This window comes from Salvelinus sp. IW2-2015, linkage group LG25 (genome assembly GCF_002910315.2).
Source record: "Salvelinus sp. IW2-2015 linkage group LG25, ASM291031v2, whole genome shotgun sequence".
NCBI classification, from domain to species: Eukaryota; Metazoa; Chordata; class Actinopteri; order Salmoniformes; family Salmonidae; genus Salvelinus; species Salvelinus sp. IW2-2015.
In genome coordinates, this window is record NC_036865.1 from 7105976 (window position 1) to 7133477 (window position 27502).

General features: G+C 41.3%; 1 protein-coding gene across 2 annotated transcripts in view; it reads right to left on the bottom strand.

Annotated features, from left to right (window-relative positions):
* LOC111951756 (gamma-aminobutyric acid receptor subunit pi) overlaps window positions 1-20725 on the bottom strand; it is a 78429-nt gene extending 57704 nt beyond the window's left edge. Inside the window, exons 1-2 of one of the 2 annotated variants that reach the window (XM_023969954.3) lie at window positions 20322-20724; window positions 11566-11655 (exon numbers count right to left, since the gene is read on the bottom strand). In XM_023969954.3, coding sequence (XP_023825722.1) covers window positions 11566-11621 — 56 coding nt within the window. In that variant the 5' untranslated portion in view covers window positions 11622-11655; window positions 20322-20724. Of the gene's footprint in view, window positions 1-11565; window positions 11656-20321 lie in introns of both variants that reach the window. The other variant, XM_023969955.3, reaches the window with a different exon arrangement.
* Window positions 20726-27502: the final 6777 nt, after the last annotated feature.

Here is a 27502-nt window from a genome sequence, read left to right on the forward strand (position 1 = left end):
GCAAGCAAGAGTAAGATGCTTCTTTCCTCGAAAATAGTCTGTATATTTTTTTTATTGCTCAAAATAAGTGACCAAACTATACTGCTACTTCTGGGACATGCATTGGACTAGGCTGGTTCAAGAGCTATACGAAGAATAGAGAGAGGATGGAAGCGAGAGAGGCCAGTGGAGATGCCAGCGGAGATTAATGAATTGCACAAGAAGGGAACAGCGAAGACAGAGATGTGTAAGTTAGAAATTAATTCAAAGGATGGGCTATTAATCCACCATTTGTAGGCTAGCCTACAGTATATATTAGGCCTACKGTGAATTTAGGTGACCACCACCTGTGATATACAAGCCAGGGACAAAAAATATATTTATCTGATGCACATTTTGTGAATTGAAGTTAAACATTGACAAATGCTTCAGTTTAATTAAATGTGCAATACAAAAGTACAGTGCCAAGGCCTATTTAATAAAACCCTGACTTTTATAGCATTATGCTATAACACTTTAACATGCAGGTCAACCGGGTGGTTGAGCAAATTTTGACAACCAATTTTAAATGAAATCAAACATGAATTTTGTTTGGCATATTTTATCACCTCAACTAATGTCAATTAGTAAAATGATCATGTGGTTTTCATTATCAGACTCCTGCATTTTTGGTTAAAAACCAGGAATTGAATCTTAGCAAAACCGAAACTCAATCGCACAATTTCAGTACTAATTGTGTATAAAATGGAATATTACAAGACTGTAAAATGTTGTTGACCTCTAAAACATCATTTCGGAATGATGCAATTATTAAAATATTGGTTTTTATTATATAATTTTAGGAACTCTTGAAAAATATGCTCTACCAGGCAGTTGATTTGCCCATTTAAAGAAATTATATTTAGTCAAAGCTAGTCATTATGGACAAATATTATTCTGGGATTTTTTTGTCTGCAAATATAAAATATTTTCATATTCATACCAGTATTTACTGATATTATTCAYTACAAGAACAGTAAACACATTCAGTTACATATATTTTTATATTAATAATATTTGAAAACACAAAAGTATCATTTTATTTATATTTCAAATCCGTCCTCATTTATCCAGGCCTGTCTGGTTTAACCAGACCTGTCAAGTAACTGAGGCAGACATAATGTTAACTAATATATTATTTTTTAGATGAGTTTACCCTAATTGGGAAACTCAACCAGCTGGTTGAGATGTTTGAGATGCCTTATCTATCAAATTTTAAACATTAATTTATGGCCTATACTAAGGCTATTCTTCTGATTTTTTTCCCCTTTCTGATATGTATTTCTAGGTGTGCCAGTTAACCCTTGTGTTGTCTTGAGGGTCAAAAATGACCCGCCACTATGTTTACCAGCAGAGAAAACCCCTAAATGATKTTTTTTAAACTTGAAATTGGATTACTTTTCCTAGAGTGACCCCAACATTAGAAAAAGTGAAAGTGATTGCCTTTGTTCATATTTCCATGAAAGCTGTACACCACCAGGGTGTACAAAGATTGTCTTAGGGTCATTTTTGACCCGGCAGTTATAAAATCATTTACATACACACACTGGGAAATTGAGATTATGTGTGCTACTGATTGAACTCAGCCAGCAGCTCCTGAAAAAGAAGATCACTATGGTTGGTACAGTTATAAAGAACAAGTCTGAGCAACAAGGGGGAGAGAGGCCTTCTCATCAAAGTTTGCCTTCACCCACCACCACCACTCTAGTATCTTACCTCCCAAWGAGGAACAAGAATGTGGTCCTCCATAGCACACTACACAAAACGGCTGAGATTAGTGATTGTGAGGARAGYAAGCCAGCCATCATCCTGGACTACAACCACAACAAAGGAGGCGTTGACAACCTGGACAAGGTGATTGGAACTTAAAGCTCCAGGAGGATGATTGCCTGCTGGCCCCTGGTCATCTTCCATAACATCATTGACGTGTCCTCATACAATGCCTTCGTGATATGAAACAAGGTCAACCCTACCTGGATGCCTGATAAGCGGAACAAGAGGAGGGTATTCCTGGAGCAGCTGGGAAAGGCACTTGTAACCCCACACATTCAAAGGAGGGAGCGCCTCCCCCGCACAGCAGCCTCTGCAGCACTTGTGAAAGCTGTTCAGGGGGATGAATCTTGTCCTGATCCACCTGAGGCTGCAGCTGGGGCAGGCAAGAGGAGGAGATGGCAATTCTGCTCCCCAAAGAAGGACTGTAAAACAAATACTATGTGCTGCACATGTGAGAAATACATCTGCAAAGTCCATGCATGTGCTAATTAGAGTTGATTGATTTATGTTCTTCACAGTTTTATTTTATTCTTATTTATTGTTGTTGTTTATACACCTTGTGGGTGGGGGCAATGGTTTAAAAAAAAATGGGAGAAGACTAGTATTTTGTAGTTGAATTCCTCATTGTACAGTATATAAGAATACATCACTATGTTGCCAAAAAAGTTCAAAATTGTTATTGTTTCTCTTCAATAAAATGCATTCAAAATGACTTTCTTACTTTCTGCACATTTCTTCTACTTTCTTAGGCTTTACAAGTGCTATCTCTTGCTAAAACAAAATATGTTTACACCTATGCAGTACCTTTTGGCAATAATAATAACAATAATAATAAACCTCTACTTTAGTAAAGAAAACAATTATGACAGGTGTGTTGTAATAAAAACGAGTGGTGTCCACTGATTTAAKTGCAGTCTTTCTGCATTGTGAAGAGGGAAAACCCAGATATTCACAAAATTTGTGATGAATGACAGATTGTTTCTTCATGCAAAATAGATTTGGGGTTTAAAATTAAATTAAACTGCTTTGTTTTTGGGCTTTAGTGAAGGCGTTTTACCCTTAGGACAAAGGGAGTATACAGAATGTTAAGACTGCACAAGGGTTACAGGGATAATGTAGCCTTACATTCTGATGGACTTCAGCCAAGATTTGAGCCTAGGTTGAGAGCACTTTTTTAGGAAAGGAGAAATGTGATTTGAGTGTTTTTAAGATGCGCTGATGGCTTTGATTGATGGGTCCTTTTAGGATGTGTGTGGGTGTGAGTTCGCTTATTCTCTCTATGTCCATTCAGAACGTTTCCTGAAGTAACCTGTTATATTCCTCGTATAGCTCAAAARWGTAAAAATGTAAGCAAGTCATGATGATCCGCATATGTGCGAGGAATGACAACAGGTGCCAATTTTATGTTTATTTCCMCTCATTAAATGGGATGCAACTGAAACAAACGTAGCTCGATTAACTCTTGTAGGTTAATATTTTCTGTATAATTATTTCACGCTCTCATTAGGGAGTCCTCTCTAGCCACTTTGCACAACATGATCTTGCATTGACACTGCCTTCTAACAAGGGAATGAGGACGTAACGAAATTGTTAAATGTTGTTCMTAAAATTCAAATTCTTTACTGCGCAAAATTGCGCWCACCCCTGTTCCACAACATTGTCATGGAAAATATGAATGTTGTTTCAAACTACCAATCAACAACTGCGCCGTAAATCCAGTTGCATATTGAACGTTGATATTGCTGAAAGGCCAGTCTCTTTGGCAAATGACAAGTGATACTACACACTGTAGTATCCCTCGATCATGTGTAGTACTTACTATATAATTGTGTAGTATACTATACTACACACTGTATTGATATACTAATATAACATTTGCATATGTCCCGCCCAATCCTGGCCCTCATATCCCAATATGTGCCACCCATGACTGAAAAACATACATGCCAAGTATAGACCATATAGTGTTCCCTACAGGTTATAAAATTGAGTAGAAGGTCTGAACTGATCAGACCACAAACCTACTTACATACAGGTTATGGACAATTTGCTCTTTTAGTGTTTGTCTATTAAGTTCTCTCAAGGAGAAAGTACAAAAATCTAATTAAAAAGATAGTAAAACAATCAAATAACTATACTACAATAGAAAACACAACAGTGAGTACTGTAGTATATACTGTGCCTTCAGAAGTATTCACACCCCTTGACTTTTTCCACATTTTGTTGTGAACAGCTTAACTTTAACATTTTTTAAATTGAGATGTTGTGTCACTGGCCTACACACAATGCCCCAAAATGTCAAAGTGGAATTATGTTTTTAGAAATGTTTACAAATTCATTACAAATGAAAAGCTGAAATGTTTTTAGTCAATACGTATTCAACCCCTTTGTTATGGCCATCCTAAACACCTTACAGGAGTAAGAATGTGCTTAACAAGTAACATAATAAGTTGCATGGAGTCTGTGTGCAATAATAGTGTTTCACATAATTTTTTTAATGACTGCCTCATTTCTGTACACCACACAAAGAATTATCTGTAAGGTCCCTCAGTTGAGCAGTGAATTTCAAAAACAGATTCAACCACAAACACCAGGGAGGTTTGCCAATGACTCGCAAAGAAGGACACCTATTGGTAGATAGGTAAAAATTGATAGAATCAGACACTGAATATCCCTTTGAGCATGGTGAAGTTATTAATTACACTTTGGATGGTGTATGAATACACCCAGACACTACAAAGACAAACATCTTTCCTAACTCGGTTGCCGGAGAGGAAGGAAACCGCTCAGTGATTTCACCATGAGGCTAATYGTGGCTTTAAAACTATTACATAGTTTAATGGCTGTGATTAGAGAAAACTGAGGATGGCTCAACAACATTGTAGTTACTCCACAATACTAACCTAAATGACAGAGTGAAAAGAAGGAAGCCTGTACAGAATAAAAATATTCCAAGACATGCATCCTGTTTGCAATAAGGCACTAAAGTAAAACTGCAAAAAAAGTGGCAAAGAAATTAACTTTATGTCCTGAATACAAGTGTTACGCTTGGGGCAAATCCAACACAACACATCACTGAGTACCACTCTTCGTGTTTTCAAGCATGGTGGTGGCTGCATCATGTTATGGGTATGATTGTCATCGGCAAGGACTAGGGAGTTTTTGGGGGGATAAAAAATAAACGGAATAGAGATAAGCACAGGCAAAATCCTAGAGGAAAACCTTGTTGAGAAATTCCCCTTTCAGCAGGACAATAACCTAAAACACAAGGCCAAATATACACTGGAGCTGCTTACTAAGATTACATGGAATGATCCTYAGTGGCCCGGTTACAGTTTTTACTTAAATCTAATTGAAAATKTTTTGCAAGACTTGAAAATGGCTGTTTAGTAATGATCAACAACCAACTTGAAAGAGACTGACCCAGCAAGACTCACAGCTGTAATCACCGCCAAAGGTGATTCTAACATGTATTAACACAGGGTTGAATACTTATGTAATCAAGTTATATTATTGTTTTATTTTTTACAAATGTTCAAATTTTTATTCCACTTTGACGTCAGAGTAATTTGTGTAGATCGTTGACAAAAAAATTACAATTCAATCCATTTTGATCCCAACTTGTAACACAACAAAATGTGGAAAAACTCAAGGGGTGTGAATACTTTCTGAAGGCACTGTAAATATAGTAATTCTACAGTATACTGTAGTATATTTTCATGTGGGACTCTTCATCCTATGATTGAAAATGGTGTTTGTTGTTTGTAAAAAAAAAAGTGAGCTATCGAGGCTTTACGCAATGAACGATCCAATTAGAGTCCTGTCCTAACTCAGTGAGTTATGGGGCTGAAGTACTGTACATCAGAGCACAGCCATTAACAATTTGCAAGTGTTTTAGCTCCCTTCAGGGGGAAAGGATATCTACAAACACCCTACTTTTGAGTGTAGAACATCAACTTCTGTATTGTATCATTCTGAAAGACAGTAGGGTCGAAGATTTCAGCTAATTCCAGTTCAGCATGATTTAGGGAGAACTACAACGCACTAAAAGAGGCCAAACTCCCAAAATAAGATGAAAAGGTTTGATTTGGCATGATATCCCTCAACACAACTTCCCGCACCCTTAACATATTAAGACAAGGCTAATGCATGACCCCACTGTGCAGAGGATTTTCTGTGGGACTTTGTGGATCTCAAAAACTCTGGTACTGTATAAATAGGGACTGGGAAGTGAAAAGTGCATGGGCAACCTAACACCCTAGTAAAGTTAGCCTTGGAATGCTCCAACAACTCAGTGATATTTKATTTGACAGATTTTTTTCTTTCTTACAAAACACCCTGTCAGAAGCAGTAGAACTGCAAATTGGTTCTGATTGACAGTTGGGRTATTTGATGTAATAGATGGATAAATAAAGGGCGTGGATCTGTCTGAGTTCCGTGATGAACGACTCCAACTGGGAAAATAGATAGCCTTTGATGTTTATGTGATTGTCACAGTTCATACACATGTTTAATACATCTGGCACGGCTACACAGTTACACAGTACCTGTTGCATTATTTGAACATCTTCTCCAAACATGTCTGTTTTTTTCAAGTCACCCAGCTGTGATCCAGCCTCRATCCTTGATTCTCTCCAATGGGAGGAGAATAAAACATTGTAGTGAAGTTGCTAGTGCTTTCAAGGGGAGTCACAGGGACATGAGAGGAGGTAGTTATCTGAGGGCAGACTGACTGACACTCAGACATTGCCTCTTACTATAAATGTACCTCTATGATTGAGAACTATGACCTCCATAATGCTTGTGTGTCCTATTTCTGTTATGARATGACACAGGCCACAGTGTGAAAATTAGTTTGTTTGCTATTGGGAAATGACCTCGGCAGAGTTAACAWTGTCAGGGTCAAGGGTCATATTTGTATGGCTGCATCTCATTCGTTGTCATGGTTGTTGGTGCCATTATGCTCCGGTGGCCCTTCTATAATAGCCATCTTTCAAATCACCTGGGTAATGGTGAGGGTGAAGGTTATCTCACTTAGTTATGTCCATAAAATACACTGGGCTACACTGAGCTGAGCTGCCCTCTCTGCAATGATAGAGATGAAGCCATTGGATCCGTCACTGCGTCATCGAGAAGCTACAAGCAGAACTGGAGGTCATTACGCTCAAACAATCTGCTAATGTTCTGCCATGGCTAATTCGTGCCTGCGGCCTGGTGAAATCCCTGACCGTCTGCAGGACATGACCTGCTACAGAGGACCACAGTGAATGTCAGCCTCTCACTGGGGAAAATACACTATATATACAGTATATACGTATGTGGACACCCTTTCAAATTAGTGGATTCGGCTATTTCAGCCACCCCAGTTMCTGACAGGTGTATAAAATCGAGCATGCAATTTCCATAGACAAACATTGGCAGTAGAATGGTCAGTTRGGAAAATTACTGCCCTGCTAGAGCTGCCCCGGTCAACTGTAAGTGCTGTTATTGTGAAGTGGAAACGTCTAGGCGCAACAAGGGCTCAGCCGCGAAGTGGTAGGCCTGACAAGCTCACAGAACGGGTCTGCRGAGTGCTGAAGCGCGTAAAAATCATCTGTCCTCGGTTGAAACACTCAATACCGAGTTCCAAACTGCCTCTGAAAGCAACGTTAGCACAATAACTGTTCATTGGGTGCTTCATGTAATGGGTTTCCATGGCCAAACAGCCGCACATAAGCCTAAGATCACCATGCGCAATGCCAAGCATTGGCTGGAGTGGTGTCAAGCTCGCTGCCATTGGACTCTGGAGAAGTGGAAACGTGTTCTCTGGAGTGATGAATCACGCTTCACCATCTGGCAGTCCGATGGACGAATGTAGGTTTGGCGGATGCCAGGAGAACGCTACCTGCCAGAATGCAAATTGCCAACTGTAAAGTTTGGTGGATGAATAATGGTCTGGGGCTGGTTTGGGCTAGGCCCCTTAGTTCAAGTGAAGGGAAATCTTAATGCTACAGCATACAATGAGGTCCATACAGAAATGGTTTGTCAAGATCGGTTTGGAAGAACTTGACTGGCCTGCACAGAACCTTGACCGCAACCCCATCGAACACCTTTGGGATGAATTGGAATCCCAACTGTGAGCCAGGCCTTATCGCCCAGCAGCAGTGCTCAACTTCACCAATGCTCTTGTGGCTGAATGGAAGCAAGTCCCTGCAGCAATGTACCAACATCTAGTGGAAAGCCTCCCCAGAAGAGTGGAGGCTGTAAAAAACGGGGGACCAACTCCATATTAATGCCCATGATTTTAGAATGAGATGAGCAGGTGTCCACATACTTTTGGTCATGTAGTGCAATAGAATTGGGGTTACCTGTAAGAGTTGTATTTGATGCCAATTAAATGTCAATCAAGACACTAAGTAGCTACTCTTAAAAGTAACTAATTGAATGGAAAAAAGTATTTATACTGTCCAAAAACTGCCACGGTCAGTAGAACGCTGAAGGGCAGCTGAAGTTGGGCTGAGAAGATCCAATGCCCAAAAACGAGTGATCTTTAATTTCATAATTTAAATAATCCCTCCAAAATTTGGCAAGTAGTGAAAGGTTTGGAGAGCAAAAAGGTTACACAGCTTCCCAAACAATTGTTGGTAGACACACAGATTGTAACTGAGATAATCTCTATTCTGAAAGCCTTAAAATCAGCATTTTCTAGATGCAGGCAGTTTATATGAAAAGGTCAAAGGTATAAATGAGCCCCCTATGAATTTACCTAACACCCCTGTGCACTCATTCGCCAGGTTCTCCTTCTCATCCTTCTCTGTTTCAGAAGTGCGTAAAGCCCCGAAGCCCTGAAAATCCCCTGGCCCTTAAGATCTAGATCCCCGCCTCTTACGCCTAGCTGCAGACATCAGTGCTCCCCCTTAACATGTATTTTTAACCTCTTGCTTGACGTTAAGGAAATCACGAAGCTATGGAAATGTGCTTTTGTACTGCCTCCTGAAAAGGTGGAGATCCTTCGCTACTTGACAACTATCGACCCATGTCAACARTGTCTGTACTGTCTAAGGTACTGGRGTCCATAGTTAGTAGGCAGCTGAAGGCCTACCTCCAAGAAAWCAACATCTTAAATGGAATGCAATCAGGTTTTAGGGGTGGCCGCTGCACTGTTTCAGCAACATTGAAGGTTTTAAATGACATCCACTGTGCTCTTGATAAGAAGTTACACTGTGTGTCTGTCTTTACGGATTTGTCAAAGGCATTTGACACCGTGGACCATGCTGTGTTGGTGTAAAGGTTAAAATGTTGTGGAATTACTGGTCAATCTCTAGATTTGATAACTAATTTATAACCAATCGTGGACAATGTGTAATGGCGGATGGTTGTAAATCTGAGTCCATAGAGTTGTGCTCAGGTGTTCCGCAAATTCCAGGGTGGRGCATAATTGGCCCAGCGTAGTCCTTGAATAGGGTATGCCCGGGGTAGGCCGTCATTGTAAATAAGAATTTGTTCTCAACTGACTTGCCTAGTTAAAAGGTTAAATTAAAAAATATTAAAAAATAAAATAAAAATCGGGTTGAGGTTGGGTGATTGTGAAGGCCAGGTCACCTGATGCAGCACTCCATCACTCTGTGTTGGGTCATTGTCCTCTTGAAAAACAGATTATAGTCCCACTAAGAGCAAGCCAGATGTGATGGCATATTGCTGCAGAATGCTGTGGTAAACCATGCTAGGTTTAAGTGCGTCTTGAATTCTAAATTAATCACAGACAGTTTCACCAGAAAACAACCTCCATCACATCACACCTCCTCTTTCCATGCTTCCCATGGGTGGGAACGCACACATGCAGAGGATCAGCCGTCTCACAGAGCACTTTGGGATCTCACAAAGACACCGTTCGGTTTGGAACCAAAAATCTCACATTTGGACATCATCAGACCTAAGGACATATTTCCCTCTGCAGCAGAGGTAGCTCTGGGTCTTCCTTTCCTGTGCGTTGTCATGACCAGTTTCATCATAGCAATGATGGCTATCGTTGTTATACCACCCCTACCTTGTCACAACACAAGCTGTGATTGGCTCAAACGCATTAAAGAGCGAAAGAAATTCCGACAAATTAACTTTAAAAAGACACACCGTTAATTGAAAGGCATTCCAGGTGACTACGCTCATGAAGCTGGTTTGATAAAAGAAAAAACAGAATGCCAAGAGTGTGCAAAACTGTCAATCAGGGCAAAGGTGGCTACTGTTGAAGAATTCTCATATATATTGTTTACACTTTTCTGGTTTACTAAACATGATCCCATATGTGTTATTTTCATAGTTTTGGATGTCTTGATGTTTTGATTATTCTAGATTGTAGAAAATAGTAAAAATAAAGAAAAACCTGAATGAGTAGGTGTGTCCAAACTTTTGACTCTACTGTACATTGCAGGCCTCAACCACTACCCTGAGAGCATTTGATTCAGTATATCATGCGGCCCTAGTTCAGTACAGATCAAAAACGTCCAACACATCATTGTGATCTCTACAGCACCGTTGGCTCGTCGCCATTGATCTTGCGTAGGCTTAAACACTGGTATASACTGATTTATATGGCCATATTGGGTTAAATGACACTTTATCTCTGTTCTTCTTTAATCAGGTCAGTAAATAAATATAATTTACGATTCCATTCTCATTTGCTTTTAACAGTAGCAAGAATTAGAACATGTCATGGTAGAAATAGTTTTAGTTAGTCAAGTCAGTGGTCCTGTACATTAAAACATTTGATGATCTAGTCACGTTGGTGGAGTTTAAACACTTGGTCGATGTAAATATCAGAGAAGAGTGTAATTGTCTTTAGGACAGCAGTTTTTTAGTTATGACAGTTGCGTTTCTTTAGGTAATATGTAATTGTTGTATTGTATGTGTGTCTATAGTTTTGTTCAATGTTGTGTCAGTGTATGTCAGTTGTTTTGTCTGAAACTGTTCCCCCTGCGGCTGTTGGACCAGGTCTCTCTTGAAAAATCGATTTTATCTCAATGAGAAAAACCTGTATAAATAAACAATTAAAACAATTATCTGTGTGCATGAATGGACAAAGACTGTGTGGGATGGGACACTGGACCAAAGCATCTGTACCCAAAGCATATAACACTCGACACCACTGACTTCCAGGCCTCCTGCTGTTATGCTAATCTCAGAGGGGATGGGGCCAGAGCTAGTGTGCCATGGACCAACATTTTARGGCAGAATAAGGTGGTACCCAGTGGGTTGGACTTTTCTAAGTTGTGCATGGAGGATATTGTGCCAGCAACAAAATGGACTGGCAAGAACAGGATGAGTTCCTGTCACGGTAAGTGTCAAATATGCACCACAACATCCCATCATCCTCTCTGCATGACCCCTGAAGGCATTAGCACAACCGATTTGACTCAGTGCTTGGTGCATGTGGCGCTGAGGGCTGCCTCACTGGTGCTGCACCGTGGCAGTGTCAATGWGAATTTCAATGCTTCTGTGGAGAATTCCAATGCTTCTGAGTAATGCATGGGGAGTCATGATTGAGTATTGATGTGCATCAGTAAAATAATAAAATGGAGAATATCTCCCTCTCGATCGCTCTCTTACACACGCACACACATATAAACACACACATATATACAAAAAATAAATCCTTCACACTGGTCCCAGTAACACCTAATTTAAAAAAGAAATGTAACAATGTCTCATACTGTTGACTGACTTTTGTAAAATCACCATTCATACATACCCACAGGTCCCAGGCAGTCCCTGTAACGCTTCTACCGTAAGGTATCTTACCTGCTAATGAGGAGCATGATGAACACTCTCCCTCCCGAGCGGAGCACAGCCATCATTGCTGGAGGTGTGGAGGTGTCTAGTGGAGTCTATCTGAAATAAGAGGATACAGAGAGCACTAAATCCATAAACATAGGTATACTCAGTCTATTGTGTTTTGACGAGTGCAGTTTGTACCAGCATTTTCAATGCATACYTCCATCTACCGAATAATATTTAGTTCAGAACCAGTGAAACTTAATCCCAAACCCCAGTTTTTTCAGGTGCTGTTTTCAAACTCAAATTGGCCGAGGGGCATCACAGATGTTTCTGAGCATTCTGTGTTTTTGTAACTGTCGACCTCCTTGGTCATCTTATGACTGAACTGACATATATCATCCAGATTCCCCCATTTGTCTTGTGCTGTTATAAAGAGAAGTCAGCACATCTTTGGCTGGAAGTCATCCTGGAAGTCATCCTGGAAGTCATCCTCCCAACAACCAACTCACTAAGCTATAGACATGACCGCAGGGCTTCATTTGAACTGAATAATCACCTCACAATAATGACTTATCTGAAACGTCTACTGCTTAAGCTCTCGGCTTAGGTAGAGGCAATGAAAGACATTTCATTGCTACCTTCCTTAGAAAGCACTCCCCTTTAAGGATTTCGAAATGACTGTACATTTAGCTGTTGGGTGAAAAGGAATGTGGCTGCAAAATGATATGCTACTGTAGGCATCATCAACTGCAGCGTTACCTAGTAATGCTTAGAGACAGAAATGTTGCTCTCTTTGTACTGGATTTCTTTAATAAACAGATGCATTGTGTTATTTTATACAACGGGTGGCTCTAATACTGAATGCTGATTGGTTAAAAGCGCATTCCAGCTGGTGTCTATTTCACGAGTTACCACCGGTTAAATATATTACGTTAAAATGCGTATTTACTCTGTTCCATCCGACTGCGCAATCCAGCCCAGCCAGGCAAGTTATAAACTTGATCTCCACTATAAAAAGCATTTAGACATTATCTCACATTTCTTTTAAACTTACATTTAGTTATCAACAGCTGAGATTTGTATTAACCTTTGTCTGTCTCTCCGACATTTGCAACATTGTTTCAATATTCAAATTCGATCTCCAGCTGTCCCATAGTAATGAACGTGTAGGGGTCGGGAGTTGGCACGGGACAGACAGGCAGGCAGCGTTTCTCAGCCAGTCGAAATCACAAAACAGCTGTCATCATTTTTATGGATATATACAAAGAAATGTCAACTGAAAAAGGTCAAACGAAACGAAGTGCAGCTAGTTTGCAGTCTTTCCATCTTCAGTTTGAAGTGATTGTGTTTGCTGTGTTGTTGGCTAGCTCCTCTGTGGCTGGAAAATGGCTGTGTGTTTTTGTGACTAGGCTCTGACCTAACATAATCATATGGTGTGCTTTCGCTGTAAAGTATTTTTGAAATCGGACACGATGGGTAGATTAACAAGAAGATAAGCTTTAATTTGGTGTATTGCACTTGTGAATGTATGAAAGTTACATATTTCCCCAAAATATTTTTGAATTTCGCGCTCTGCCTTTTCTGCGGAATGTTGTTCCGCTAGCGGAACCCCTAGCCATAAGCATTTAACAACAGTGTCCTGACGAGTGAGCACATTTTCTATGACAAGCGAAATCGTACCTCATTAGGTCATTGGTATGGATGTATCCAAATAAATGTCACTAGAAAACAGCTTGAACAAATTCAAATGCATCTACTTTGCTGTTATTCTGGCTGCAGAATTTTGGCCGTGAATTTAAGTTAGCCGTAGTTGGCTAGCTAGCAAGCAAGGGATAAGAACGTTGCCAGCCAGTATGGCAATGGAACATTTAGAGCAAACGACTGGGTCGCTTCTATAGATACAGAACATAAAGACTGAATGACTGGATCGAGTCTAGCAACTGAACCGATAAAACGAACAACCAGCCGGCTTGGGTAGCAACCCTAGATTTGTGTTGGAACTATACATCTTGTGTAAGGATGAAATAGTATGAATACATCTATAGAAATAACTTTTGTAATTAAAATATGGCAATCATTATTTTAATATGTTGGTGACCCATTATACAGTTGAAGTCAGAAGTTTACATACACTTAGGTTGGAGTCATTAAAACTTGTTTTTCAACCACTCCACAAATTTCTTGTTAACAAACTATAGTTTTGGCAAGTCGGTTAGGACATCTACTTTGTGCATGACACAATTTTTCCAACAATTGTTTACAGACAGATTATTTCACTTATAATTCACTGTATCACAATTCCAGTGGGTCAGAAGTTTACATACACTAAGTTGACTGTGCCTTTAAACAGCTTGGAAAATTCCAGAAAATGATGTCATGGCTTTAGAAGCTTCTGATAGGCTAATTGACATCATTTGAGTCAATTGGAGGTGTACCTGTGGATGTATTTCAAGGCCTACCTTCAAACTCAGTGCCTCTTTGCTTGACATCATGGGAAAATCAAAAGAAATCAGGACAAGACCTCAGAATTTTTTTTTGTAGATCTCCACAAGTCTGGTTCATCCTTGGGAGCAATTTCCAAACGCCTGAAGGTACCACGTTCATCCGTACAAACAATAGTACGCAAGTATAAACACCATGGGACCACGTGGCCGTCATACCGCTCAGGAAGGAGACGGGTTCTGTCTCCTAGAGATGAACGTACTTTGGTGCCAAAAGTGCAAATCAATCCCTGAACAACAACAAAGGACCTTGTGAAGATGCTGGAGGAAACAGGTACAAATGTATCTATATCCATAGTAAAACGAGTCCTATATCAACATATCCTGGAAGGCCGCTCAGCAAGGAAGAAGCAACAAAACGTTCTGTGGATATATTGAAGCAACATCCAAAGACATCAGTCATGAAGTTAAAGCTTGGTCGCAAATGGGTCTTCCAAATGGACAATGACCCCAAGCATACTTCCAAAGTTGTGGCAAAATGGCTTAAGGAAAACAAAGTCAAGGTTTTGGAGTGGCCATCACAAAGCCCTGACCTCAATCTTATAGAAAATCTGTGGGCAGAACTGAAAATGCGTGTGAGAGCAAGGAGACCTACAAACCTGACTCAGTTACACCAGCTCTGTCAGGAGGAATGGGCCAAAATTCACCCAATTTATTGGGTTAAGCTTGTGGAAGGCTACCCGAAACGTTTGACCCAAATTAAACAACTTAAAGGCAATGCTTTATGTAAACTTCTGACCCACTGGGAATGTGATGAAAGAAATAAAAGCTGAAATACATCATTCTCGCTATTATTATTATTCTAACATTTCACATTCTTAAAATAAAGTGGTGATCCTAACTGACCTAAGACAGGGAATTTTTACTAGGATTAAATGTCAGGAATTGTGAAAAACTGAGTTTAAATGTATTTGGCTAAGGTGTATGTAAACTTACGACTTCAACTGTATAAAAGTGATAATGCCCTCGACTTCGTCTTGGACCTAACAACACCCGCGCCAATATATCCTCCAACTCCGGCTTCTCTGGCATTATCACTTAAATAATCACAGATGAAGACCAAATATTTGCATCTCATGAAATTTGTTTTGGATTGTTTATTGGACAATCCTTGGTCTTCACTCAGCAAGTAGGGAAATAAGATTGAATTAAATGTCAAATAAACCCATTAAGGTGAGACAAATGGTTCGAAACACACAGCCGAGGATGGATTCTGGAAATTATGCAGTATTTATCAATAAAACAGAGATGTTAAAATTTGAAAAAGTCCACGATAATCATTCCTCATCTATGGTCAAATTTAGCTTTGTTGGAATTCTTTGTCAGCTCATGCGTAAAGAGGCACTGGACTGATCTGAGGTTTACTGGACTAATCTGTGGGCTGAACACATCAATAAATGTACATGAAAGTAACAACCATTTTAATCAATTTCTCAGACAGCTGTCAATCATCCAGCCCGCAATGCCAGTGTCACCCTGCCACCAGAGGGTAATGTCACCCCAATATTACAAAAAATCCAATCAATGCAAATGAAGGCACACAACCTCACGAACACTGTACATCCTAAGATTGCACACTTAAATTCAGATATTGCAGATAATCCCACTCTTGCATACACTGAACAGACTAACATACCTGTCTCTTATACACATCTAGATGTGTATAAGAGACAGCTTGCATACACTGAACAGACTAACATACAGCACTTTCATTAAATGTGTTGAAGTCAATAAAGCTTTAGTCATCTCTAAACCACAAAGCACTAGCTATTTTAAGATATGAGGCCATACATATTTGTCACTGTCTCAATCATTTTCAGTGTAGGGMCCTGTTGCCTAATCTGCCATGTGCTTAAGTACAGTATGTCAGTCAGCTAAAATTCTACTTGTCACRCACCAAATCCACTGACCACCCTCAAACACACAGCAGTGTCGAATTAAACCTCTCAAGAGTTATCAGCCATATTTCAGAACCCTGTCATCTTGTCTACCATTTGATTTTAAGCTGACTTGAAAAGGGCAAAAGTGGGTGGGAAWAATATATATGTTTGAGTTACTGAGCACATGATCAAATGTTCTGCCCTTTTCTGTGTTTTCTCGCTTCCCGCCTGGTGTGCTTGGTGAGTCACCTCTTTGTCAGACCCKCTCGTGGTCTTGATTTTTCATTTTGTTCCTTGTCCTGTATCCTGACTTGTTCTCTGACCTCTTAAGGCAACTGYGACTAAGACCCTGACCACTGACTTATACCATTTTTGCACTACCGGCCAAGCGCAACCAAGTCAAGCAGGGCTGTACTGAGCTGGCCAGTTTACGCATCCACCACAGTTGCTGAAAAGGACAGTGTGGAAAAATATCAGAGTCAGAAGAGTTTGTTTTGGGTCGGTGTAGCGAATGTGAGTAGGGTTCACGGTCTCGTGATAAGATAACCCTGCCTGCGACATTAAAAACAGTGTCACTCTCAGCCCAAGACTGATATACAGTACCTCTTGGTGTAATGGTCAAAACGTTGCTTTCTTCCATGGGAAACAGGTATTATAGTACCCACTACATCCCACACTGCMGCAGCACTTAGAGCTGAGCTGATTTTATAAATATGTTCCACCAGCCCAGCTCGCCTCTCTTACAGGCACAGCAGGCCCTGAGGACTTTGTCTGAGCAGTCGGCTAACCACAGCGGATCCTTCTCCTATGCAACACTCTGTTTGGGCTGTAATTGACTTATCCTCATCATTCCAGACGAGTTTCTTGCTCCCGTCGCCCTGCATCAGCGTTGGGATGCTTGTGGCTATGCTCCCGCCTCCTAAAACATTATGGGAAATCTGCAGGRTTTGAGTGGATATGAATGTGGTTGGAAAGGAGCTTGCCTTTTGAGATGGTGGTGCTGGTGGTGGCGGGACTGATGAAGAAGAAGATGATGATGATCATCATTATTATTATTATGAAGATGATAATAACGATCAAATAAGAAGAAAAAGAAGAAGACAATCAAATATTTTTTGTTTAAAATATCTCTAAAAATAGTTGATCTGAATGTACARCTGGACACTGTGACAGCTTGAGGTAGTGGTTGGCTACATCAGGGCAATGTTTGGCGTCAGACCTCATCCCAGATGAGTGATGACAGTGCAACTGCATTATCCCAAGTCAGACAGGGCACAAAGGGCCACACGGATGGGACAGCCAGGTCAGCCCAAACCCAAATGTCCCTGGCCCTCACTCCCATGATGCACCTGGGCCAGAGAGTGGGCGGTTGGGAGATGAGGCCCATCAATCTGAATCAGGAAGGAGGGATGAGCCACCTGGTGCTCTGTGCCACCCTCCAGGTCCCAGCTGCACCCATACCTCATCATCTCATAGCACTGCCTGTCTGCCCAACCACCAATTCTGCAGAGTAATGTTTGCACAGGGCATAGTCTCTACCCACACCTCAGACAGCATATAACGAGCACAGCAGGGAGGAAAAAGGGGAGATATAGAGATAGAAAGGAGTTCCTTACCACTGTGCGTCATCCAATACATGTTTGTTGCCTTTGGATTACTTTTTWAAAAATGTGTTAAATCTGCTATGTTGTCACTGGGTGGGAAGAGGAAATGACATTCTGAGCACTGGTGTTTTTAAGATAAGGAGCGGGACTTCCCATCACCTCTCTGCACAACCCAGTTAATGTTAATCACATAGACTTCAGCTCCCCTCTTCCTCTTTTAATATCATGCTTGACTGGGAGCTAAATCTACTGTGCAACTGGTTTAAGCATACTGCAGTGAGATATATTGAAACAAAAAATAGAGCAAAATAAATAAGTAACATTGTGTTTTTTTTTTACAGAGCTGCACCGGAACAGAGACGGTTGTCTTGGCTGTTACTCAAGTCACACAAATATACATATATTTGGGAGAGAGGGACATTTCAAAACCTCCAGCCTCCARGAACAGGTCAAGTGTTTCTATTTTCTTTCCAGATAAGATCAGACCTGACTCAGTATCTTTTGTATACACTACTTGATTACATGAAACAACATCAATGTACTCTAGAGCTGTTTGGTGCTTSAGAACTCTTGCCAACAGCTGACAGCTATCTTTAATCTGATAGGCTTCATAGCCTGAGGGTAGCAATAGGCTAAAGTGGAAATGACTAGGGATGTGCATCTCTCATACTCATCTAGATGCATTGGGTCCTATATGGTGAGTTTCGGTTTGATTAGGGGAACGAATTGATACGATTCAGTTTGATTCGATACACTAACATTTTTGGCATGAACATATTAATTTTCCATTTTAAATTAATATCTGCTGCTGATATCTGCTGCAGGATCTGTCTGAGATGACTTCTCTAAGATGAGTGTGTGTGTGTCGATGTCAAGGTTGTGTATTTGCACCTGAGCTGTGTCATGGCTAGAAGGGATTCATCTTTTGTCAAATTACTGTCAAAAATCGCATTTTAAAACCCTAACCATTATTTCGACAAAAGCTGGTTCCCTTCCAGCCATTTCCCCTTAGCTGAGCCATAGGGCATGCTGAGCATCTACCACCCCACTATCAATGTATGCCCCCCCTCCCTTTTTTGGGGGCTAGTTCTATGTCAACATTTATCTTTTGTAATTAGCATGACATTTAGCCAACTAATATAATGCAACTTTGTAATTTTACACCCGTCTCAAAAGCCAATAGTTTAGACGTTTGGAATTTTACTGGAGAACTTCTCCAGCTTTTTCTAATGAATGCCAGCACGCACAGCTCGCAGAAATGATTGATGTACTTTATGAAATTACCTGTTATTGAAAAAAATAACCAAATATAAATACTATGACTGTTTAAAGCTAAATTATCAAAAATATGTTTTATTGCGAACCTGAACAATTCAACTAATAAAACATATGATTTGATATTGCAAAAGCCATATCTGAATGCTGACGGTGCCGAGCAGATGTACGAATAGCCTAGAACCGAGATAGACCTACCTTGTTGGCGTGATTAGCTGTCTACCGCACTTGTGCGACGTGCGCACGCACAGTTGTTATCAGACAGTCACACGCAGTTACATGCATACAAGTTCGGTGGGCTACTGAACAGCAGGAGAGGACACATCAATTGTCACAACAGATAAGAATAATTTTCGGAATAAAACAATATGAGTAAAAAACATTAGTGAACCGGAGATTAGTAATGTTTGAATCGGTTTTCTGACCAATGCATGCTTCATGTGGATCGGTTTGGGCTCCAGCGGACAGATGAACCCGGAACGATGCGTTTCGGTGAATCGTTACGTACCTTGAAATTACCCCATGATAAGAAAAATCTATTAATTGTATGCACCAAATAAAGATTAGCCTGCATTACATAATAATGAATAACCATATAAATCCTCCACTCCATCAGCACATGAACACCCACTTCCACTAAAACGCGCACATCCACACATGGATGCAGGTCTACATATATCACGAGGGGCTGTATGAAATGTGTTTATGACCTTCACCTGGTGTGAGCGCTGCCATTCCTTGTCACTTTGAAATCCCCGTTCCCAAAAATAATTCAAGTGCATAAAAGGTGATGGCAATTTGTCGAAGTCTTGAACCCCAACTAAAATGTTCTAATTAACCGCAATGGCAAAGTGAATATTGTACTCGGTAATATTCAATCAAGCATTCAACATAAAGCATGGCTACCCATACAGTAAATTATAATTCATCCCCACAGCATCCTTTTTTTAAGTGGAACATTTACACACGACCTCCACTCTTTTTGAGCGCAACAGTCACACAGCATTGATTTCCACAAACCTGAATGAATATGAAATGTTCACTCAATCCCTATAAAGCTGTTTTCACCCGATACAGAAGATTATAATTACATTATTATAGGATAGGCTATTGTTCAGTGCTTCACTTGTATACGACACAAATGTGATATTGGAGATATTTGTTTAAAAAAAACACAACAAAAAAAACATTAACCTGCAAATGTTATTGAACAATTGTTTTAGGCTATTTTTCATATTCAAAACATACATTCGCAAACCATTTAAAAACCAWTGAAAGTCTACGAAGCTTCAAGTTTACGAAGCTTCAGCGTACTGATTTGGCTGAAAACAAACCAATATGCTCAACAAACGAAACATGTCCCTTTGATTGGAGGTAGGGTAACTCAACCATATTCAAACATGTAAAACGTAAGTACAAACCCAATAATCATTCATTGTACATGCCAAACTTCGAGGGTGGTTGTATCATATTGCAAAACAGGCTACTACAAAGTTAAAAGCACGTAGGCACATTCTTACCTGTAGTGATTGGTGGCCGAGCGCATACCATACATTTCAGTTTAAACTAGCGATAAGAGCACGTGTCATCGAATTTTCCTTAGCATTAAAATTAAAGTTGTAACCGGTAGCCCACTTCAGTCGCCAACATCTGCCTGCGAAAACAACTGGTGCTCTGTCAGCGAATTCCCATCAACAAGGAGAAGCCGCTTACCTTGTGCACAATGAATCGCAACSGTCCTACCAACCAACCCTACCGCCGCTTTTGGGTCTCTAAAGACAATGCACGAGATGAATGTCATCAACAATAACTTGGCCCACTCAGAACAAATTTATTTATTTACACTATTTATATAATTCCCTTGATGAAAAAACGATTAACATTAAGACCACCATTGGATAATGTGATAGCTTTAGTTTAAAAAAAAAAATTAATTGGGAAGCTACATTGACAGTGGCAAAATCACCTCCCATTTAACACTGGGACAAAGCCGTTGTAGAACAAAGCATAGTAGCCTGTCAATTATTGAAGCCCAAAGGAGCCAATCGCAGAGGAAATTAATGTCATTTCTGGGATGGCAACATCCAAGCAGATGGAAGACATCCTATTCTTAAATTAGCCAACACTTTACATAACAGCCTATAACATGTATTTATTCCATTACATGTAGTCCTATTTCAACTTTGAAAATCGACAAAGAAATATGATTGGTGGCATATTTGCATAGTTATAATTGGACCTTTGACACAGCCCGTAATGTGCCTTTGCGGATTTATTGGTACTCTGAAGTAATGAAGTGAAAATAATCCTATCAGTGCTAGTTTAACAGTTCGCCTCACTACAGAGAAGTAGCTYCACACATTGAGTGAGTCAGTGACAAAGCTTTCACCCGGATTCTCCTGGTCAGTCTATGATCCCTTATRGATGTCACTTGTTATATCCACTTCAATCAGTGTAGATCAAGCCGAGGAGACGGGTTAAAGAAGGATTTTTAAGCCTTGAGGAAATTGAGACATGGATTGTGTATGTGTGCCATTCAGAGGGTGAATCGGCAAGACAAACTATTTCAGTGCCTTTGAACCGGGTATGGTAGTGGGTGCCAGGCGCACCGGTTTAAATGGGTCAAGAACTGCAACTCTGCTGGGTTTTTCACACTCAAAAGTTTCCGTTGTGTAGTGCTGTGGCGGTCATGAAATTTTGTCAGCCAGTGAATGTCAAGCAAATAACTGCCGGTCTCACAGTAATTTACCAAAAATTAACATAAACAAGTTTAGCATCTCCTGGCTTCCACGCATAGTCTATAAGCCACTGATGCAGACCTGTTAAAAAGTCTAATAAATCCATGATTTATTTTAGACATGTCTAAAGAAACATGATATGAAGAAAATGTAGTCTATTTCAGAAGAACATAATAGCATTATCTGAGTTGTCCTTATGTTGTTAGGCCCTGATATGGCTATGACATATGGCTGTGGGCTACACTCAATCAATCACATTTATTTATAAAGCACTTTTTACATCAGCAGATGTCACAAAGTGCCATACAGAAACCAAGCCTAAAACCCCAAACAGCAAGCAATGCACATATAGAAGCACGGTGGCAAAGAAAAACTCCCTTGAAAGGCAGGGGCGTAGGAAGAAACCTAGAGAGGAACCAGGCTATGAGGGGTGGAAAGTCCTCTTCTGGCTGTGCCGGGTGGAGATTATAAGAGTACATGGCCATTTAAGGCCAGATTATTCTTCAAAATGTTACAACGTTCATAGATGARCAGCAGGGTCAAATAAMAAMCACAATGGTTGTAGAGGGTGCAACAGGTCAGTACCRCAGGAGTAAATGTCAGTTGGCTTTTCATAGCCGAGCATTCAGAGGTCAAGACAGCAGGTGTGGTAGAGAGAGAGAGTCGAAACTGGCAGGTCTGGGACAAGGTAGCACGTCCGGTGAACAGGTCAGGGTTCCCTAGCTGCAGGCAACAGTTGAAACTGGAGCAGCAGCATGACCAGGTGGACTGGGGACAGCCAGGAGTCATCCGCCGACATTACTGGTGAAGTCCTGTAGCATTATCCTAGGGCTCAGGTCCTCCGGGAGGGCAGGGAGAGAGAGAGAATTAGAGGGAGCATACTTAAATTCACACAGGACACCAGGATAATTACACCAGATATAACAGACTGACCCTAGCCCCCCGGCACATAGATTATTGCAGCATAGATCCTGGAGACTGAGACAGGGGTGGGTCGGGGACACTGTGGCCCGTCCGACAATTCCCTCGGACAATACCCCTATGGCCTCCACATGGCTCGTCGTGGGCATGGGCTTTCTTTATCCCCCTCTGTGTTTTAGGAACCACCCACCTTCGTGTGGCGTCGGTTTCTGAAACATACACCAGTAGGTGTCATCTACAAGTGTGAGGTGCTGTTTGGTTGTGTACAGCGAACGCAAGTCGTGTGAACCTGCCAAAGCCAGTTCGGACACTAGGTGATTGACAGGAAAGCCATCAAAGTGGCGAGGGACTCATCTTAGTGTTGCATTGCTACTGGGTCACCATTCAGGAATGAATGAGTTAGCAACACATTATGTTCGTGCAAAGACATTTCCCGCGGTGCTTTACATGGCTACGCGTTACCGCAGACACCATGCATCTCGAACATCGAACACCCAAGGGGAGCCGTGAATTACCCCAYATTTCACCATGCTGTCGGCATGGTAGTTGCAGAGTTTGTCACAACCAGGTGATTTGGAGTGTCCCTTGACTTTCTTCCAATARGCTTGTATGTCGTGTTTGGTGATGAGGTCATCGCAAGCTAGAATGAGCTCTTTGTTTTTCACTTCTTTGCCACTTGAAGTGGTCATGTGCTTGGCATATGCATATTGGGATAAGAAGTTGAGTCTGGCGTAGTCTGAGTGGGTGCAGATTGCGAGTTAMGACAAGTTGTGTTTCACTGCCTTTTGCAGTGTGATAAGCACGCCCGCCACTTTTGTGAACTGGCTGGTCTTGTTGCCTGGCTGAAATTGAAGTGGTTTGCACGGAATGTCATTGTGCCATACAAATCCCACACCAACTTGCAAGTGGTCTAGATYGTGGTAAGAACAGCCATCCACAAATGCCATCGGCATGCCAAGACATAAGTTCTCTTCGAAGTAGTGATGGTTCGATGGCAATGGCGGAGCTACGTCACGCTGGGGTGGTGTGAAGTCGGTTTCATCATCACCACACTACTGTCACACCGCCAAWGCCCCGCCCAAAGGCAGTTTTTTTCCTCGCTTTTGCGTAGTTGACTACTACATCATGGCTCTGCAGCGTCATCAGCCAAGCCGCTATTCTGCTGTTGTGTACAGCACCCTCKCGGATTCGTTGGCTTTCCAGAAAAGTCACAGGCTGGTAACATGTTTCTATGATCACCTTTTGTCCGCCGACATTACTGGTGAAGTCTTTGACCACCCAAACTGTCGACAGCAGCGCTTTTTCGCAGTCTGAGAACTTGTGTTCAGCAGGCTTGAATGTTTTGCTCGCGTAAGCAACCACATGTTTGTCTTGGTTGTATTTTTGGTACAACCCAGCACTAAGGCAGTGCTCTGAGAAACCGACTTCCAAAAATAACATCTTGTCTTTGTTGGGGTACACCAGGCAGGGTGCCTCACAAAGCAGGTTTTTCAAGGAAGCCACAGGTTTTTCAAGGAAGCCACAGGTGTCTTTCTGAAGAAGACGGGTGTTACGTTCCCCAATTTCTGTGTTTTGAGTTTGTTTGTGTACATGTATGTGTGTATTTCAGGGGACTCTAACTTTTACTCTCTTTACTTTGATTCTGTCCAGCCTCTTTTCCCCACAATTACCGTGTGAAGGAAATAAAGTCTCTGTAAATGGTGATATTCTCTGCCTCTGTCATCCTTACCTGCACCGAACATCACATACCTATGTCACGTTCTGACCTTAGTTCTTTTGTTATTTCTTTGTTTTAGTATGGTCAGGGCGTGAGTTGGGTGGGTTATCTATGTTCGTTTTTCTATGTTGGTTTTTTCGTTTGGCCTGGTATGATTCTCAATCAGAGGCAGGTGTCGTTAGTTGTCTCTGATTGAGAATCATACTTAGGTAGCCTTTTTTCACCTGGGTTTRGTTGGTGGTTGTCTTCCGTGTCTGTGTGTTCCACACGGAACTGTTTCGGTTTTAGTTCGTTCACTTTATTGTTTTGTATTTCAGTGTTCAGGTTTGTTCCATTCCATTCCATTCATCATGAACACTTACCACGCTGCGCTTTGGTCCTCCTCTCTTTCTCCCAACGAAGATCGTTACAACCTATTTCACTCCACGGGGAGTTGAGTGTAGCAGGGTGTTGCGTTCCCTCCAAGAGGCGTACGTAACAACGGATCAAAGGCTTTGACAAGTCMACGTAGTTTTCTATGAATTGACGGGAGTTATTACATACTCCCAAGAAACTGCGCACCTCATGAAGGTTTGTAGGTGTTTTGATGTTGCGGACTGCTTGGATTCTGTTAGACTGTGGTATGTTGCCCTCAGCACCCACCAGAAGCCCAACTTAGTTTACTTTGGTCCTGCACCATTGTCCTTTCATGATGGCCAACTTAGCCCCTGCCGTCCTGAGTTGGGTAAGCACGTTMTCCATCTCGTTGAGGTGATGTGACCAAGTCTCACTTGTCATGAGAACATCGTCCACCTAGATTATCGTCTGGCATTGTCGGTTGCGTCTGGCATTGTCCTGTGCAGGAATATGTTGAACTCTGAGGGGGAGTTCGCATACCTGAARGGGCAATGATTGAATGTAAAGAGCTTGTTCGAGAAAGAGAAAGCCAACTTGTGTTGGTRGCGAGGGTTGACTGTCATGGCCCAGAAACTATTCGCCATGTTGACAGTGGAGAAGTACTTGGCGTTTTCCACCTTTGGCAACTCGAGCTGTGCCATTGGCCAACGAGACAATGGAACCAGCTTGTTGAGTTGTGTATATTCAATGGTAAGACACCATTTAACTTCTCTGTGCTTTAGCAGGATCATTTCCTAAATCAACTTTGCGAGAATTTGCAGGGCGCCAAATGCAAATATATTACTAAAAATATTTATAATCATGCAATCACAAGTGAATATACCAAACACAGCTTAGCTTGTTGTTTAATCCACCTATCGTCAATCTTTTATACTTACAGCGAAAGAAATCCAAGCTTTTGTGAGTGTAGCAATCAATGCTAGAACAGTTAGCCTTATATTAGCTTGGTTAGCTTGGTCATGAAAGTCAGAAAAGCAATAAATGAATCGCTTACCTTTGATAATCTTCGGATGTTTGCACTCACGAGACTCCCAGTTACCCAACAAATGTTATTTTGTTCGATAAATATGCTTTTGAGTTGTGCATTATGTTCAGAAAACCAAAGCCTTGTTCCGTTCGACAAATTCCAAAAAGTATCCGTAATGTCGTAGAAGCATGTCAAATGTTTTTTATAATCAATCCTCAGGTTGTTTTTAACAAACATAATCGATAATATTTCAACCGGACCATAACCATTCATTAAGAGGATAAAGAAAATGAGAGCATGCGCAGGAACTACCTAGAGGACACGTGATACTTTTTGAAAATCGCGCTCATTTTTCAAAATAAAAGCCTGAAACTATGTCTAAAGCCTGGTCACAGCCTGAGGAAGCCATTGAAAAAGGAATCTGGTTGATACCCCTTTAAATGGAAGAAAGACGGTCCAGGAAACATAGATTTAAAAAATATATATATCTTCCGGGTTAGATTTTCTCAGGTTTTRGCCTGCAGAATAAGTATTGTTATACTCACAGACAATATTTTGACAGTTTTGGAAACTTTGGAGTGTTTTCTATCCTAATCTGTAAATTATATGCATATTCTACGATCTGGGCCAGAGAAAATGTCCGTTTACCTTGGGAACATTATTTTAAGAAAATAAATCATTCTGACCCCTAGCGCTAAGAMGTTTTAACCGYTGGTTTCAGAACAGGCCACACGGGAGCGTAGTATGCACTGTTAAATAACCTGATTATCCGTTTAGCTAATAGGGAGTCAATCTCTTGTACCACTGCGTACGCTGCAAATMGAATTTTGTATTGTCTCACAAACGTAGGAGCTGCTCCGGGTGGCGTAGGAATACGCACCACATGAATGCCCGTAACACTGCAATCCAGCGAGTCTGTTGACCAGATCTCACTGTGATTGTTAAACAATTCTCTCAATTGATGCCTTTCAGTGTCATTGACAAGTGCATCAGCCTCCYACAGTATTTGTACTAACTGTGCATGGAAACCAGGATATGGTTCGGKGACATTGTACAGGTCTTCATCGGGTGGTGACGGCATGTCAATGGTGGGAGAATCATTGGTTGTCACCTCACAAGAGTGTACCTCGCATGCAGGAGGAGATGCGATATCGGCCTCCGTGACGATGGAGTATATTAACAGGTTGTTGTCAGAATCAACTTCCAGCCTGAACGTTGATGTGTCYTCAAGTGGCAATATGGGAGTTATTGTGATTGCTTTTGGCGGACAAGTAAARAGCGTACCTCCCTCGCCACCTAGGACTAGGGAGGATGGAAGAGGCCCAATCACGGGAACAACCAGTTCAAAATCATGGAAGGAGTCATCAATCAATGTTCCTAGCTGAGTGTGCCGAGGAATGGAAATATCCGCTCGAGTCAGATTCTGTACCAGGAGGTAAGTGCGTTTAGCGTTTAGTTCCAACAGCGGGTCGCCATTGATAGTTAGCCCCAAGTTGAATAGTCGCAGAGAGAGTTAGAAAAACGCAGTGGTGCCTTCCATCCGGTATCCGGGTGTCAGGTTCAGTCTTACAGAAACCTTTGTGGTTCTTGCCGGAATCACCATGGCGGACTCAGTTATCACCTTGCAAGCTTCAGGAATASTCTGCCCGGATGCCATTCGCACCGGGTTGAAAGACAAGGCATGTTGGTCTGGCTGCGCCAAAGAACTTGGTGTATGGTATCAAGTGTAACACCCAATCTTATAAACATTTCCYCTCCCATATAGACTGAATGTGGGAGGTCTGCGACAACCAGTACGTAGTGGGATACTTCCTTGGTTATAATGCGGATTGATAGCGCACACTCCCCTAATGCGGTGTGTCYTCTGGGGAGTCGTTCCCAGTGGAAATCTGAACGTTTTCGGAACAAGGGGATGGCAGTTAGCCGTTTTCAAAATTGCGTTGAACATTTTCAAACTGTTTG